Raw genomic sequence first — 17362 nt, 5'->3', positions numbered from 1 at the left:
CTCCAGCAAAGCCACCTGGAAAAATAGCGACGTGTTATGAGCCAGGGATAACACACTGTGGTAGAATCGTGTGGGTGTCAGTGACGAATCTTCCAAAACAATAAGGGTGTGCCCTCTGTTTTCAAGAGTCACAAAAAACAAGGGCTGAGTCCCACATGGCACCATATTCCCTATTTCATGCACTACTTTTGACCAGGGCCCATACAGCTCTGGTCAAAAGTAGGGAATTAGGGTGCCATTTGAGACGGGTCCACGGAGTAGGTGTTAAAGCATTATATTTAAACTCCACTTCATTTTATGGCAAATAAAACCAACTTTTGTTTGAGACATTACCCCATTTGGAAAAGCCCAAAACATTGAGACCCAAGTCAAAAGCATAAATACAGGACTCTTCAAATGTCTTCAAATCTCCATAAATAACCCACTGAGGACAACATTTGTCTCAGTGTGTTGAGATGCAGAAGGAGACAGTGAGTGAGTGAGTGAGTGAGTGAGTGAGTGAGTGAGTGAGTGAGTGAGTGAGTGAGTGAGTGAGTTTTGTGAGTGAGTGAGTGAGTGAGTGAGTGAGTGAGTGAGTGAGTGCGTGAGTAAGAGAGACAGCGAGTGCGTGAGTGAGTGTGAGAGAGAGAGAATCCAGTCTGGGTCTGAATAGCGTGGATGTCAGAGCCGTGCCGACTAAGGGGAACAGGAAATTGTAAAGTGTCTGAGTTTCCAAGGCTGTGGCGGAACCTATCCAAGACTAACGTTTCGTCATCATAGGGCCTTAATATTAAAAGGAGCTGCAACGTTTTGAATTATGTCTCCTAGGCATAGAAGTTTGGGTGAAGACAGAGGAGAAACATAAACAATTATAACCCACCAAATGATCACAGCAATGCGAGTGACGTCCATTTTTCATTTGTTAATTAGCTGAATGAATGATAAACACTCCTCAAGTCAAGCTGTGATAATCAACTACTGTGCCAGTGACTATTCTGCAATATTGTTCAAAGGGAGGTCATTGCAAGCCAAGCAACTTCTCTATAGTATGATAAGAATCAGTGCAAACATTCACAATTAATAATCATAACAGCAATACTGAACATCTCCATGTTCCATGTGCAACGTTTTGACAATGAGTACTAAAAGTTAAGTAAATCAAGGTCTTCTGAATGCAAATAGCACCCTATTTCCTAAGGGAACTGGTTAACAGTAGTGCACTGAATAGGGTGTCATTTGGGACATGGATGGAGGCTTTACGATACAATGGAGCTGACATGACATGAGCCCTCTGTCCCCCAGCACAGTTTTGTCCATGAAATGTCAGCAGCTGTTGGGTCTAAGCTGCAGCAAGCAGCAGATGTGGCCGGCGTCGTCTCATCTCGGCCATTGTCCCAAATGGCACCCTATTCCCTATATAGCGCACTACTTTTGACCAGAGCCCCCCTGTGTAGGGAATAGGATGCCATTTGGGACGCAGCCCCATCATCTCCCCTCGACACCATCTGCACGGTATCAGGTCTCAGGTCACCTCCACCAGGGTTGGAGACAGGGCCCGTTGCTAAGAGATCTCCAGGACAGCCAGAGATGAGGTCGAGCCTCTCCCAAGGTACACACGTCAAATAATGCTCACTCAGGGTCCTATTCATTAGGACACACCACCACAAAACGTTTTGCAACGGAGGGTTTCGTATTGGACAAGTTCAGGTAGTCCTTCCCTATTCCATTTTCTTCCATTTGTTGCCTCATGAATACAACCCTGGTTAGGATGGCCACCGGCCACAGTCTGTGTGATGGAGATTGCTTTTCCTCGTGGGTGTTTTGATACATTTTTATTATGATTCAGAAGCAAGGCTGGGAGTCCATGAAGAACAAATGTAACACATAAGCCTACAAATGATGTACAATTGACAGACTAAATATATTCAAACTGAACTGAATTGGAACTTAAGACAATTAGAGTTGAAAGAATATACATTTGGGGGGGGGGGGTAAATGCGATACTCAGCACTGCTGGAGTGAACAAGGCTTTTTTAGTAGTGTTGAGTAGGGCTGTGACGGTCATGGAATTGAAGAAATAGAATAGAATAGAACGGGCGTACGCATTTAAGTCAATGATGGCATAATGGGTGCGAGTCATTGCGAGTGAACCCATAGGATCAAATCAGAAAGTAAAATATGTGGTGTGATTTGTAGATTCAACAAGAGATACTTTTGAGAAGATGGGGAAACTCCATTGGAATCTTATCAACGCCCATTGTGTACGTTGCCCATGAGTAATCAATGGGCCGCCTAGTGCATTCTGGGAAGTTATAAAAATACTGTCAAATCACCCAGTTTACTGTTCCCAAGTATTCCCACAAAATATAGACATTTGTGATTGTTATTTTCAAGGCATGAAATTATTGTTATTTTAAAATACAATCTCTTTTTGGGCTTAGTTGTTCTGGTCCCCCGACCATCCACGCCGTCAAAAATCGGCATGCGGTGGGGCTTCCCGAGTGGCGCAGCGGTCTAAGGCACTGCATCGCATTGCTAGTGGCGTCACTACAGATCCTGGTTCGATCCCGGGCTGTGTCGCAGCCGGCAGCGTCCGGGAGACCCATGAGGGGTCGCACAATTGGCCCCAATTTGCCGAGTTAGTGGAGGGTTTGGGCGGCAGGGATGTCCTTGTCCCATCGCGCTCTAGCGACTCCTGTGGCAGGCCGGGGGGCATGCACGCTGACATGGTCGCCAGTTGGACGGTGTTTCCTCCGACACATTGGTGCGGCTGGCTTCCGGGTTAAGCGAGCAGTGTGTCAAGCAGCTTGGCAGGGTCGTGTTTTTCAGACGACGCATGGCTCTCGACCTTCGCCTCTCCCGAGTCCGTATGGAAGTTGCAGCGATGGGATAAGACTGAAACTACCAATTTGATATCACGAAAACGGGGTAAAAAATACAAAAAATAAATAAATGGCCTGCGGCTGAATCTAGATGTTTATCCCTGTTTGACAGTCAATTTTTTCTCAGTAAACTTGGGGGGCCAAATAAAATCACTCGCGGGCCATAGTATGAACTCATTTTGAATGCCAGCCGAGCCTTCCTTGTGTTTCAGTCATAAAGACATACCCGTCTGCTGCATACTCATCTCAACACAGCCTCAATCCTCATTCTCTTAGTCAGACTATATGAACACAGACCTGGGTTAAAATGCTATTTGAAATCTGGAGCGTTTGCTTTACCCTGCCTGGAGTGCCAGGTGTGCAGGGTTTACACTAGGAACTTTTCGATCGGTTCCATTGCAACAGGCAAGCTTAATCAAGCACAGATACAGTATTTGAAATGATTTTTTTAAGTATTTGAACCTAGGTCTGCACATACACTCTGTGAAACAGTAGACAAGACAAGCCACTATAGGGTTAATCTACTGCAACCATGTCTTTAGCCAGAGCCAAACATATCCTATAATTCAACATTTTGATCCATTTCTAGAATTTAACTTTTCCTGACCAAGATGGATGGGTCATGTTGCTAGGCTGCCAATATCCATAATTCTATGTTCAGAACTGCACAGTGAGTCAGTAAGTACTGTCTCATTGAGGCAGTTTTAATGGCCTGCTTCCTTTGTCGACTGGCCCAGCCAGCCCTCACAGTTTAACCATTAATCTGCTCTACTACTGGGACATGAGGGAGGGAACTCCCTTTCAACACAGCAATGTGCTTCTTCTCAGCGCGCCGGCATAACATTACAGCCATCTGATGTTAGCCACATTAACACATTTCATGTGACTCCAATATGATTCCCATGAATGATATGCCTATGTGGCGAGATCTACATTTTCTCTATTATGGTGAATATGTGGAGAAGCTATACATACCTGTAATGTACAGTTTGGACTCTCGTGTGATTCAGACAGTAGAATTACAAGCTTAAAAATCCAGATCAAGCTAAACATTAAATCAATAGATTCAACTAATTCATTTGGTATGATTTAAAATTGCACAGCAGACAAGTGCCTGACAACCTCTGGCAGGACTCCTTTGAAAATGACAAACGACCCGTAGCCTACACAAAACCTTCTCTAAACGTCAAAGGTCTTTAAAAGATCCAAGGTACTTCGGTAGAGAAGCTAGGGTCTATTACTTACGCGACTGCTCTCCTTGAAAAGTTTAAAGCTCATCCACTTTGGCATGGTGTCTCTTGCTCTGCTCGCACTCTCTCTGCGCTGCTGTGAGTTAAGCTCAGTTCAAGTAGCTCTGCCTTCTGATTGGTTGAGCCAGACAGGCAGGCACGCAGGCTGTACAGTAGTGTTTGTTATTATGACCCGTCTCTACTACTCATAGTAAGCCTGTGGAACACTGGATACCCCAAGCTGCTGTGATGATCTACACTCTGACAGTATGTGTATTAGGGAATGTGTGTGTGTTTGCTTGAGGGAACGAGGGAGGGAAGGAGGGAGGGAGGGGAAGGAGGGAGGGAGGGAGTGGCACCGCTAAACCCAACTTAGCCCAAAGCTGACTCTTGCCTTCAGATAGAGGGAGAGAGAGAGAGAGAGAAAAGTAGAGAGAAAGAAAAAGAGAAAGAGCGAGAGAGGGAAAGATGGAGAGAGAGAGAGAGCGTATGAGTGAGGGAAATAGAGCGTTCGAATAGAGAGAGAACCCTCCTCTCCCATCGGAGGAGCATGAGGCGTCTTGTGACCTATGGATGCAGCGGTGGCGATGGGAGAATAGCTTCATTATATGGTGAGACAGGGGTGGAGGAGTCAACTTTTATTAATGGAGAGAGGCACACAGCCTTGCCTTAGTGAATGAGCAGAGCACAGCAACACATCCATGAGATGTGCAGCATTAGGGACAGAGACCAAACACCCTTGTGAACTATGGGTCGTATTCATAAGTGCATACCGTAGTAAAATGTTTTGCAAAGGAAAACAAAAAACAGCCTTTCCTATAGGACAAGTTCAGGTAATCCCTCCCTGTTTCGGCCCATTTGCTTCCATTTTGTTCCTTGTGAATACGCACGCCCCTGTTGTACACCCAAAATAGTTATCATTTAGAAAACTGTTTTCATCATGTATTAATCTACAAGCCAAAAATGTACAAAAAGTTGTTGGACTTAATACTCTATAATACTCCATGGAGCCATGGGTTGGGTGGATCTACAGGGGAAAGTAGACACCGCTGAAAAATACAAGTTGGAAACAGACGGCAGCAAGACAAGCCCAGGATGCAGCCTAGGTGTGCGTCCCAAATGTCAGCCTATTCCCTATGTACTGCGCTACTTTTTACCAGGGCCCATAGGGAATCCCATAGGGCTCTATACAAAAGTAGTGCACTATAGGGAATAGGGTGCCATTTGGATCGCAGACAAGCTCTTCCAGCTCCATGCAGTGTGAAAAAACAAATCCTCCCTCAGTGGAAGCCACAGCCACTGGGCCATAGCAGTGGGTGCGAGACAGGAGTCTGCATGTGTCTGTGCAGAGTGGCAAACTTTCAGCTTGGATCAGACGAAGGCATTGGAAGGGCTTGGAAAGACCTCAAAACCAAGTCTGTGGAAGAATTGACATGGCTCGGCTAGTGATATAACAACAGAGAGAGAAAAAAAAACTCATGACAGTCAGTCAGTGATACTTAGCCGCTCAAATTAGTTCAGGTTTGGCGTTATGAACTGTGATTTGTACTATCCAGCCTTCCCCTACCCATTCATAACAGCATGAGCAACATCGAAATATAGCTTATCGGACTTGCAATAAACTATAAGGGAGCTCCAGCACTGAGCCTTCCAAGAAGAAAGCCTTCCAAGAAGAGCAACAAGACAACACTCCCACCTCAAGACTGAATGAAAGAATATTGTTCTTTAGTTGAGATAACCTCCAAGAGAAAGAAAGCAGTCCTAACTGTCAGGAAGAGCTGCAAACAGAGGAGAGTTGAAATTGTGTTGTGTTCCAGAGATAAAAACAAGGCAAGAGTTCATGGAAAAACACACGAGAAGAAGCCCAGAAAGGACATACACAAACTAACACACACACATAAGGCTGTTCATAAACTTCCCTCACGTCAAGCCCATTCATCACCAGCCCAGCTAGGCCATGTCACTTCATTCTAGAGCCCTGTCTGTCTGTTGTGTGTGGCAGAGTGACATTTAGCACTGGGGCAAAGCATGGCATGTGGGTGGACTGTGTGAGAAGGCCATAGGGCGTCACAAAAGCCTGATCAGGCCTCCCTTTCTGGCTGCATCCCAAATGGCAACATATTCCCTATTTAGTGTGATACTTTTCACCGGGGACCACAGGGAGGGTCAAAGCGAGATCTTCCATCCAAAAGATAAGACAACAAACAGGCACGACCAGAGACAGCTTCACAACAGAACGCCCATCAGGGTCATGTTCAACAGAGTACAATGTTGTGGAACGTTCAGATAGAAATATGAGGTAGAACAACCATGTCTTTTTGATATGTAGAATAAGGAATCATGTCGGCCCTATTTATTTCATATCTATCTGGAACATTTGACTACTGAACGTGGCCCAGCTTAACTCCCACACTAGCCAGCTGATTCAACACCTTATGCTTGCTTTCAGCTGTACTACAGGGTCAGACAGACTGTTGAAATTAAGACAGAGGAGCTGGCGTGAGATATGGCTCGGAAAACTTACCTCAATCGAGGGATGAGAAATGCGTTGTACTCCGAATTGTCTCATTATCCCAACTGTTACACAGAGAAGATTGAATGACAGGCACTTAAAAACCCCGTCGTTCAATCTTCTCTGTGTAACAGTCGGTAGTCATGGGGAAAATGAGCTTCCTGAGGCATTGAGGTTTTCCAGTCAATTGGGTCAAAAAGAGGTTCATTACTCAAGGCTTTGATCAACACAGTGTACACTAGTGGCAGCTGCTGGTCCAAATCATTTAGAACAGCCAAATTATTAGAGAGAGACTTTTTGTCTTCTACCAAAACAAATCAGGTGGATGTTGGACGACACGAAGCTTCGGATACGGCGCACAACACATTTCCCATCCCTGGATTGATGTATATTTTCCAAGCCATATCTCGCGCCAGCGTCTTAATTTAAGCAAATGGCCTGTCCGACCCTGTAGTGCTGCTGTAAGCAAGCGTAAGACATCGGATTTGCTGGCTACTCCCACTCCAACAATACAGTGTCTTCTAGCTCAAGAGACACCATTTAGCTGCAAAATAGTTTGAAATGAGCCTTACTTTGATTTCATATGGTCCTTCATATGCTGAGTGAGGGCACATGCCCGCACAAAACCTTAACACACTTTTCATAGTTTCACATGATTGTTGTCTAACCTACTAGCATCTACATGGGGAGTCTAATCTCTAATGCCAGGCCACAGCCCCTGCTGCAAACATAAGAGAGGCCAGGGAAACCCTGTTTGTCAATCACCTCTCCATCATGTGACCTACAGGGGGCAGAGCTAGGGAGGAGTCAATTGGCCAGACTGACCACATTGCAGACACGTGCCAGGTGTCATGATGCTACGATAACTGTTTAACATATCAGCTAACCGCGTCACATGATTTAGCAATCGTATTCCCGACTGTGCAGTCGAAGACGCGGCACACCACCATTGGTTTATGTAATGCAATGTCTGCAATGCACAGTGCCTTCAGAAAGTATTCAAACCCCTTGACTTATAACACATTTTGTTGTGTTATAGCCTGAATTCAAAATTCTACACACAATACCCCATTAAAAAAAAGTGAAAACATGTAAAGACATTTTTGCAAATGTACTGAAAATGAAATACATTTGTATTCACACCCCTGAGTCAATAATTTGTACATGCATCCTTTTCACTCTGTCAATTAGGTTAGTATTGTGGAGTAACTACAATGCTGTTGATCCATCCCCAGTTTTCTCCTATCACAGCCATTAAACTCTGTAACTGTTTTAAAGTCAGCATTGGCCTCATGTTAGGAAGGATCCTTGTATCTTTATAGTGACTGGGTGTATTGATACACCATCCAAAGTGTAATTAATACCTTTACCATGCTCAAAGGGATATTCAATGTCAGCTTTTTTATTTATTTTTTATTACCCATCAACCAATAGGTGCCCTTCTTGGAAAACATTGGTAATCCTTCCCAGTTTGGACATTGGAAAACCTCCCTGGTCTTTGTGGTTGAATCTGTGTTTGAAACATAGGCGGAAATCCCAGGGGGGACGGGGGGGACACGACCCCCCCCATCCTGGGAAAAATATGATTTGTCCCCCCCAATCTATCACTGTAAACATAACTATGTAATTTCAATAATATTAATAATACGCAATGAAAGCAGTTGTGCTGATTATAGACACTTAATAGCGCCTTTTTAAGTTTCAAAAGATTGCGACCACCCCGCCCTTTGCCTCACAATGGTTTGATCCACTGCCAGTTCTTTAGCTGGCAAGGTAATAGAGGGTTCGTATCTACTGTCCGAAAGGCACTCAATGTACGTAACTGACGTGAGGTTAATCCAGTCAATCGCACCATAGCAATGTTTACATTTTTATGTTGGCAGGGTTCACACACTAGCTGAATTTGCAGAGCTAGCGCGCAAACTAAAGCAAACATTAACTAGCAAGCTAGCTAGTACCTATTCCATTAATGTGGCGTCGTCAAAGATGGAATCTTTGCTATCGTCAGTTTATTCCAAGATCAGCATGCAGCTGGAGCGCGTCAAAGTCCCTGTGATAAGGTTAGCGATAAACTGAAGTCCAAACTGAACAGAACTACACTCTCTTATACCATTGTCTTAAATATATTTAATGGTCTCGTTGCAAAAGCTAAGTTGTCGCTAGTGAACTTTTTTAAATTTATTTTATTTCACCTTTAAAAAAAAAAAGATTATAGCAAACACCACAGAAACGGAATTGGTGCTCGCTAGCTTTACAAATTCAGCTATTGTTGGAAGCCAGCCAATATGAAACAAACTATATTAAAATTAGAAAAGGTTGTAGCATATGTTGTGTAAATGTGTGTGTGTGTGCAGCTAGACCGGCCAGCCAGCCAGCCAGGTAGAAAAATGGCAGAAAAAAGTAAAAAGACAGACATCAGAGTATTTTTCAGTACACCAAAGCGCAAAGTAAGAACTCTAGTAGCCTAATATCTCAAAGACGAGTTGATAAAATGTTCATAAGAAAGAAGTGAAATGCTAATGGAAATGTTTCACAATTATGTCATTAGGCAGAGCAGGCAACAGATGGCACACAGACAGCAGAGCTGGGGACAGATGGGCAGGGACAGACTGGCAGAGACAGGGAGTCTCAGGTAAGTTTGTTGAGTCTTTGTTTGGCAACATTATGAAAGGTTCTCAATTTTTTTTACTTGTAAAATAGGGACATAATTGGAAAATGCCATGGATACCCCCGCTCTCAACTTAAACTGATGACAAAACTAAGATTTGTTTATGGCAATGGTATTGCTGTTGTGATTAATTGTGTAGTTTTGGGTACCGGTAGTTAGGAGTACGGCAAACACCTTATTTCTTTTCTAGGAGACAGACTGAGTCAGTGAGGGTGGTGAAAGGGAAAGAGCCAGGGAGAGAGACTTCAGAGAACAATGTCACAGCCACGGCAGGACCAGTATAGGGGACAGTGGCACAGCATTGTCCAGTTACCTCAGTGATGGCACAAAACCATATCAGCCACACCCACAATTTTTGAACCGCAAACTCTTGCCAACAGAGTGTTGACGTTTCAAGAGGCCCCAAAGCACAGAATGAAATTCTGAACATCATGGCCAATACAATCATTCGAGGCATTGCAGCTGAGATTAGGTCTTTTCCGATTGTACAATTTTCATTAATTGTTGATGGTACTCAAGATGTCTCTGGTGCTGAACAGGAGAGTGTCTGTCTGCGTTATGTTGACCATGACCTTGTCCCTCACGAGGAGTTTATTGGGCTATACAGGGTGTCGGAGACAACAGGCGAGGGCATTGGGCTGTACAGGGTGTCGGAGACAACAGGCGAGGGCATTGGGCGGTACAGGGTGTCGGAGACAACAGGCGAGGGCATTGGGCGGTACAGGGTGTCGGAGACAACAGGCGAGGGCATTGCGAAAGTGGCAACTGATGTGTTGTTGAGGCTCAATTTGCCCATGTCTTGCTTACGTGGGCAGAGTTACGATGGTGCCTCAAACATGGCAGGAAAATACACAGGTGCACAGGCAATTGTGAGAAGGCAGCAGCCATTAGCCCTCTATGTCCATTGTGGAGCACACTGTGTAAATCTGATTACACAGGCTTGCTGCTCAGCCTCCCCACTGATCCGGGATTCCCTTTCTTGGGTCTATCAGTTAGGTGTCCTCTATGGCCAGTCAGGAAAGTTTAAGAGCATGTTTGAATCAATTGCCACGTCCAAAGAAACACATCTTCCCACCCGGAAACCCCTATGTCCAACAAGGTGGACTGTGCGGAATACTGCTATTAGAGCTGTGCTAGGGAAGTATGAGCGGGTACTAAGCAGCCTAGAGGAGAGTAGTTTTTAGTACATGACAGTACACTTACAAATTATTTATTTCATGTTATTTTATTTAAAATTGCATACTTTGTGCGACATACTTGTCCATAGCTGCTGTTTGAAGAGTTGAGACACTGACTGAAGGATATTTTGTTTGATTTATTTGGGTTTTTCATTGAAGTAGTTATTTTGCTTTTAGAACTGTACTTATTTTAAGCTTTTTGTTCTTGTAAAGATATTGTAGTAGACTCAGGCCAGTGGCACATTTAATGACTATATAAATGTATCAGAAAAAGTACAATTAAAAGGTCAATTCAATACAGAGACTAACTTTGTGATGGTTCTCAATGGAGACTCTTTTAGATGAGATCACACCATGTTCATTGTATTTATGAAAACTGCTCCCATACAGTGTACAGTACCATTGCCGCCTACTGGCCTTTCTTGATATTGCTAGTTGTAAGTACGAATACCTGCATACATACTGGACTGGTAAGGAGCACTGCTATAACTATTATTAGTAGTAGTATTATAATGATTTAAACATTTGAACAAGTTGGTTAAACCCTTCAGTTAACTACTGTACCTATCAATTATTCAGTTGTAGGAATTATGGTTCCTCAATATACATTTAACAACGTAGGCTATGTGTTACAGCACTACTTTTGGTGTCCCCCTCAGGAATTGCTCTTGAGAAAATTTAATGTAATTGTCCACTCCAAGGTTGATATCAGATTTTCGCCCCTGGTTTGAAAGTCACTGCTCGACTGAAGGACCTTACAGATAATTGTATGTGTGGGATACAGAGATGAGGTAGTCATTAAAAAATTAGATTATTAAACACAATTATTGCAGCTTATTAGGTGACTTGTTAAGTACATTTTTACTCCTGAACTTATTTAGGCTTGCCATAACAAAGGGGTTGAATTCTTACTGACTGAAGACATTTCAGCTTTTCATTTTTAATTAATTGGTCATAAAAAAATAAAAAAACACAATTCAACTTTGACATTATGGGGTATTGTGTGTAGTCCATTGACAAAAAGAACAATTGAATCCATTTTAAATTCAGGCTGTAACACAACAAAATGTGGAAAAAGTCAAAGAGTGTGAATACTTTCTGAAGGCACTGTAGGTGACCGATATCACTGTAACATTTTGTTTGTTTGATGCAATACACATCCCACAATTGTGAAATATGTGTGATGGTAATATCTTGTGTAGCCCTATTGGGAATAGAAGAGATGTTCCTGACGTCCTCCTACCTTATCACTGTCCACAGTGTTCTGGGAGGTCCTGGAGGCGATGGAGATGGTGTCTGGCTGGCTGCTGCCGTCACCCTGGCTGTCTACATCCTCACCAGCATCCCTGGACACACACACACACACACACACACACACACACACACACACACACACACACACACACACACACACACACACACACACACACACACACACACACACACACACACACACACACACACACACACACAGAGTTAAAAGGGATGTGTCTCATCACTGTCTGTCTTGATGTATCTTATCTTTAGCCTTCCTAATTTAAAAGACGGACCAAATCAAATAGAATGAGCCATACAGATCTATCAAATATGATTATTGTTTATTTGATTATTGTTTATTCTTCCAGGTGTTGCTTATGTGGGTGCCTGCCATTGCAGAGTGATGGGCCTGCTCACCTCTTGCTGTTGTTGCGTGGCTTGGCAGGGGTTTTGGGCATGTGGATGGGCTCCTTCAGCGCACCCTTGAGGTGGATGATCCTCTCCTGGATCACCTCCCGGATGTTCTTGATCCATTCCTGCTTTGCTTCAATACTGGATGCCTGGGGAGGAGAGTGAGACACACCACATCACATTGATTGACCTTTTTGGATCCTCTGGCCTCTGTCACTTGAAGTTCACGAGAAGGTGTTGGGTGTATAAAGGAGAAAAACTGCACTGTAACCCTGAAGCTGTTGCTGTGTAAATGATGCTTTCTGCAAGGCATGGCCCTTACAGGCCTAGTCTTTAGGCAGACTATATTATATGTCGCCTTTAATGGCCCTCAATGTCCTGAACAATCTTGAAGATCAGTAGAAGGCAGCTTTAAGAGACCTGGGCCCGTATTCACAAAGCGTCTCAGAGTAGGAGTGCTGATCTAGGATCAGGTCCCCCCTGTCCATATAATCATATTCATTATGATCTAAAAGGGAAAACTGCCCTAAACTATCTTCAGGAATCAGTAGATGCCTTTGTGGACCTACCTTGAGGACAGTCTTGTTGTCAGATGAGGGGGTCCTTCCAGCCCACAGGGCAAACTTACATGGGTCCCCTTCAATGTGCTCTGTCACGCCCAGTTCTGATGTCTGGAGATGGAGAACAACAAGTTCTTAAACACTCTTTTCAAATGTGGAACATCCCTTGGAACATCCCAAATCATGTGTTCAGTATACCATTGAATATCATTTAAAACCCTCCAATAGCAATGTTCCCTTTATGATAAGGAGTCGGCATTTAAGAGGCACATTAAGATATGGTCATAGTAAATCCCATCCAACTTTCCTCTTTGTCCCTGTGGACTGTAGTCCTTGTTTCCTAGCTGGCCGCGTGTCCCAAATGGCACCCTATTCCCTATATAGTGCACTAATTATGACCAGGGCCCATATGGCTCTCTCCATAAAGGCAAATAGGGTGCCATGTGGGAAGCAACCTGAAACAGCTGCTATTGGACACGCACATATGCATTCATAATTCATGCTTTAATTCAGGACTGAGACTACTCCATCTGCTCTGGGTTTCATGTATTCAACACCTGCCTCTTTGTGTTCTCCCTCCACAGCTTCCTCTAAAACACCATGAAATACTGTAGCCTATTATACAAGTGGGCAATTAACACGTATACTGTAGTCCTGTCCTGCTTACACATAATCTACATCTTAGTCATTTAGCAGACACTCAACTGAGAGTGACTTTATTGAAATAAGAAGGCAAGAATATCTACGTATGAGCGTCGTACGAATCGTAGCCCACAATAGCACAAATACTCTGCGCACGCATCCAACGCACGCACGCAGGCACGCGCACACGAAGGGGGCTTTACATCTCATCCAAGGCTGGATGCAGATCAAAGGGAATGGGTTGGCTAACCTCTTGGCCCACAGTGTGGAGCAAACATCTCCACTGGTTAAAAGCACCTGCCTTTCTGATCCAACTCACCAGGACTCCCCAGGACACATGCAAGGCATCACATCGTTATAGTATTATTAGGTTCACAGCTTGGCCAGCTGGATGACACAATATCTATATGAAAACACCAGCACTGTCTTGAGAAAATGCCCTTGAAAAGCTGGAACGCCAAATTACTATACGTGACCAGTCTCATTCCTCAGATCTCAAGTCAAGTGCAGCTTCATTCCTTTCAATTGGACCTCTGACTTGAACTTTAACTGTAGAGCAGGTAGGAGAGGAGGGGAGAGGAGAAAAGAGACAAGGAGAGGAGAGGAGAAAAGAGGAGCAGAGAAAAGAGATGAGGACAGGAGAAAAGAGGTGAGGAGAAAAGAGGTGAGGAGAAAAGAGGAGAGGAGAAAAGAGACAAGGAGAAGAGAGGAGAAAATATGCGAGGAGAGGAAAGGAGAAAAGAGACAAGGAGAGGAGAAAAGAGGCGAGGAGAGGAGAAAAGAGGAGAGGAGAAAAGAGATTAGAAGAGGAGAGGAGCGGAGAGGAGAGGAGAAAAGAGGAGAGGAGAAAAGAGATTAGAAGAGGAGAGGAGCGGAGAGGAGAGGAGAAAAGAGGAGAGGAGAAAAGATATAAGAAGAGGAGAGGAGCGGAGAGGAGAGGAGAAAAGAGGAGAGGAGAAAAGATATAAGAAGAGGAGAGGAGAGGAGAGGAGAGAAGGACAAGGAAAGGAGAAAAGGGTCCAGAAAAGGAGTCCAGTCCTACCAGCAGTTTGTTCTTGAAGGCATATTTGGTGCGGCCGGCCGAGTCCTTGATCTCCTTGCTGAACACCAAGGAGATCTCGAACAGGAAGAGATGGCGGTCCCGGCCCTTCCGGATCAGAGACTTGGGATCCCACACCTGGAACGTGTCCTGGATGAACAGCTCTCCTTGCACGTCCAGATTCTCATCGAAACCTGCCGGAGATCACATGGCTCTTTAAATACAGCAATGCATTACGAACTGCAGAGTTGGGGCCAATTTGAATTGAAGTCAATTAAGAACTTTGGAAATAAATAACTTCTCCTTTTCAATTTAGTGAGAAATCATTGAAATAGAAGCACATTTTTTTGCAATTATTGAATTAGAAATTTCGACAATTGGAATTGTCAGACTTCAATTCCGATTGTCCCCAACGCTGACAGAGAAACAACAACCTTACAGCTCTATACTTGCGTACTAGATAGTATTATTCCATGCAGTGCAGGTCTTAGTGTACATTTCACAACTGTCCCTTATAGGGATAGATAAGGTTAGTTAGTTTACTTCCACATGAAGTGATGGAACACCCTTTCTGAGCAAATTGGAGACGTTTTAAATAGAATGCAGCACACAGGCCTCCCTCCTGCTGTACCTTCCAGCATGGCGACGTGCATGGCGTCGTTGGCCCTCTTGGGGACACTAAGCATCACTTCCAGGCCGTCCTTGATCTCCCCCTTCCCCTCCTCACAGCAGGTCAGCAGCTCCTGAAACATCACATTTGTACCGTGGGGTTCCTAAGTCTACAGTTCCTGGCATGCATGTTAAACACAGGACAACAATTTCCCAGCTGGATATTGTTTTATTGAAAAATCGGAGGGCTAAGAACAGTCATTTCGAGAAGACATGTCTGGAAATGGTTTCAGTGCTATTTCTTATGCCAGACACTGTAAAGGGGGATCTCTGTATGTAAGATACTGGCTTGTGTCCTAAATGGCATAAGTGCACTCTATAGCATAGGGAATGGGATGCTATTTGGGATGCAGCCTAAGATACTGTGTGATGACGCTCTGTACAAGCGGACACATCACTAAGTGCTACTATGGACATTTAACACAGAGCTAAGGGCCCACACACAGGCAAGAGAATCAGCCGACTCACGGGAAGCCATTAATGAGCTTGACCCTATGAGAAAACTCAACGTAAACATACTGATAGAGAGGAAGGGAGGGCTGCAGGGAAGGAGGGAGAGGGGGAGGGAGGGGAGAGAGGGATGGAGGGGGAGAGAGTGAAAGAGAGTGAGAGGAGGGAGAGACGGAAATAGAGAGAGGGAGGGAGGGTGGGTGCATATGTAGGTGGGAGAGAGGGAGAGAAGTGCTCCAGAATGCTTTGATGTTCCATATTTCCTGGGGGAAGTGGGATGGATAACAATGACTCCCAGGTTTCCTCCTTGTCCCAAATGGCACCCTATTCTACTATTCCCTATGTGCACTATATTGGCAACCTTGATAAAGATGTGCAAAAGAGACTATGTATAATATAAATATGACAAATAATGAGCTACACTGTATATCGTATGCTATTTATAGATTTTTTTTGTTATTATTTTATACTAATACAATCGCTCAGATAAAAATATTATGTTTAACAAGTAATATATTTTTCTCTCAAAAAGATAGGGGTCGAACGACAGTATTGACACCCATGTTTAAGAGAGTGTAGGACCCTCCCCTGTGAAGATAACGGCACTGAGCCGTTTTCAAAAATGTTTTATGAAATTGGGAGAAATCTTAGACCATTCTTCCTCAGGTTTTCAATGGGTTTTAAGTCCGGAGACTGAGATGGCCATTGCAAAAATCAGATTTTGTTGTCAATTAACCATTTCTTTGTGGATTTCGATGGGCTCACCGTCATGCTGGAAGATCCACTTTTGGCCAAGTTCCAGCCTACTGGCAGAGGCAACCAGGTTTTTGGAGAAAGTGTCCTGGTACTGGGTAATGTTCATGATGCCGTTGACCTTAACAAGGGCCCCAGGACCAGTGGAAGCAAAATAGTCCTATAACATCAAGGATCCACCACCATATTTTACAGTAGGTATGAGGTTCTGTGCATCCTTCTTTTGACGCCAAACCCACAACTGGTGTGCGTGGCCAAAGAGTTCTATTTTCATTTAATCCAACAAATATAAATGCCTGAAGTTTACTAAACGGCATTGGCACTTGGATTGTAACTGGTGCTAAGGTCAGATGACATGAAAGTAAAGCTCTTTGGCCACGCCCACCAGTAGTGGGTTTGGTGTCGAATAGTGCTGAGTGATTAACCAAAATGTTTGTGTTTTTGTTTTTTTAAACAACTAATTGAGCAACATCGGTTAAATTATTTGAATTCCATTTAGTGCTCAATGTGCACCGTGCACAGTTTCTCCAGAGAGAAATCAGATCAAGCCAGAACGGTGCGATGTAGTAGGGAGTTGTAGTTTAGGACAGAAAATGTGTCAATTAACTACAACAGCTAGGTTTCCATCCAATTGGTGATTTGGTGACAGATTTTCAAGTGAATATAAAAAAATCTGCATAAAGAAAATAGTAGGCATTTTCCCACCAGTGCAATTTCCACCAAACAGACTTGTTGCTGATAAAAGTCAGTGCGTGATGACATAGTGCACACAAAATGTACTTTTTCGCTTAAAGGTGCACTATGCAGAAATCGCTAACTAACTAAATAGCACACATAGAACAGATCTACCGCTTCTTAGACTTTCAATGAGAATGACAAATCTATCACTCACATTTCTATGTGAATTTGGTCAGGTTGCCCAAAAAGTTACATATTGCAGCTTTAAGTTTTCATGTACCGAATAAGAATCTAAAGTTCAATGTGCTCCCATCGCATTTTCAACTCTACCGATATTTTTGTCACAAAAACTGTTGCGTTTAATAGCAAATGTGCCTACTCTGGGCACATGCTCTCTAGCCAACAACTCAACAACAGTTTTTTATTGGCCTCATGATGAAATCCCTGAGTGGTTT

General features: G+C 43.8%; 1 protein-coding gene across 5 annotated transcripts in view; it reads right to left on the bottom strand.

Annotated features, from left to right (window-relative positions):
- LOC129816351 (kalirin-like) overlaps window positions 1-17362 on the bottom strand; it is a 288411-nt gene that overhangs the window by 78113 nt on the left and 192936 nt on the right. For 4 of the 5 annotated variants that reach the window (XM_055870746.1, XM_055870747.1, XM_055870748.1 and 1 more), the window contains exons 29-33: window positions 14989-15100; window positions 14361-14551; window positions 12686-12787; window positions 12123-12265; window positions 11692-11794 (exon numbers count right to left, since the gene is read on the bottom strand). In XM_055870746.1, the coding sequence (XP_055726721.1) occupies window positions 11692-11794; window positions 12123-12265; window positions 12686-12787; window positions 14361-14551; window positions 14989-15100 (651 nt within the window). Of the gene's footprint in view, window positions 1-4106; window positions 4206-11691; window positions 11795-12122; window positions 12266-12685; window positions 12788-14360; window positions 14552-14988; window positions 15101-17362 lie in introns of those variants that run through there. The other variant, XM_055870750.1, reaches the window with a different exon arrangement.

Source organism: Salvelinus fontinalis, chromosome 19 (genome assembly GCF_029448725.1).
Source record: "Salvelinus fontinalis isolate EN_2023a chromosome 19, ASM2944872v1, whole genome shotgun sequence".
Classification (NCBI taxonomy): domain Eukaryota; kingdom Metazoa; phylum Chordata; class Actinopteri; order Salmoniformes; family Salmonidae; genus Salvelinus; species Salvelinus fontinalis.
The sequence above is the reverse complement of the archived record's forward strand: the minus strand, read 5'-3'. Positions and strand labels throughout refer to the sequence as shown.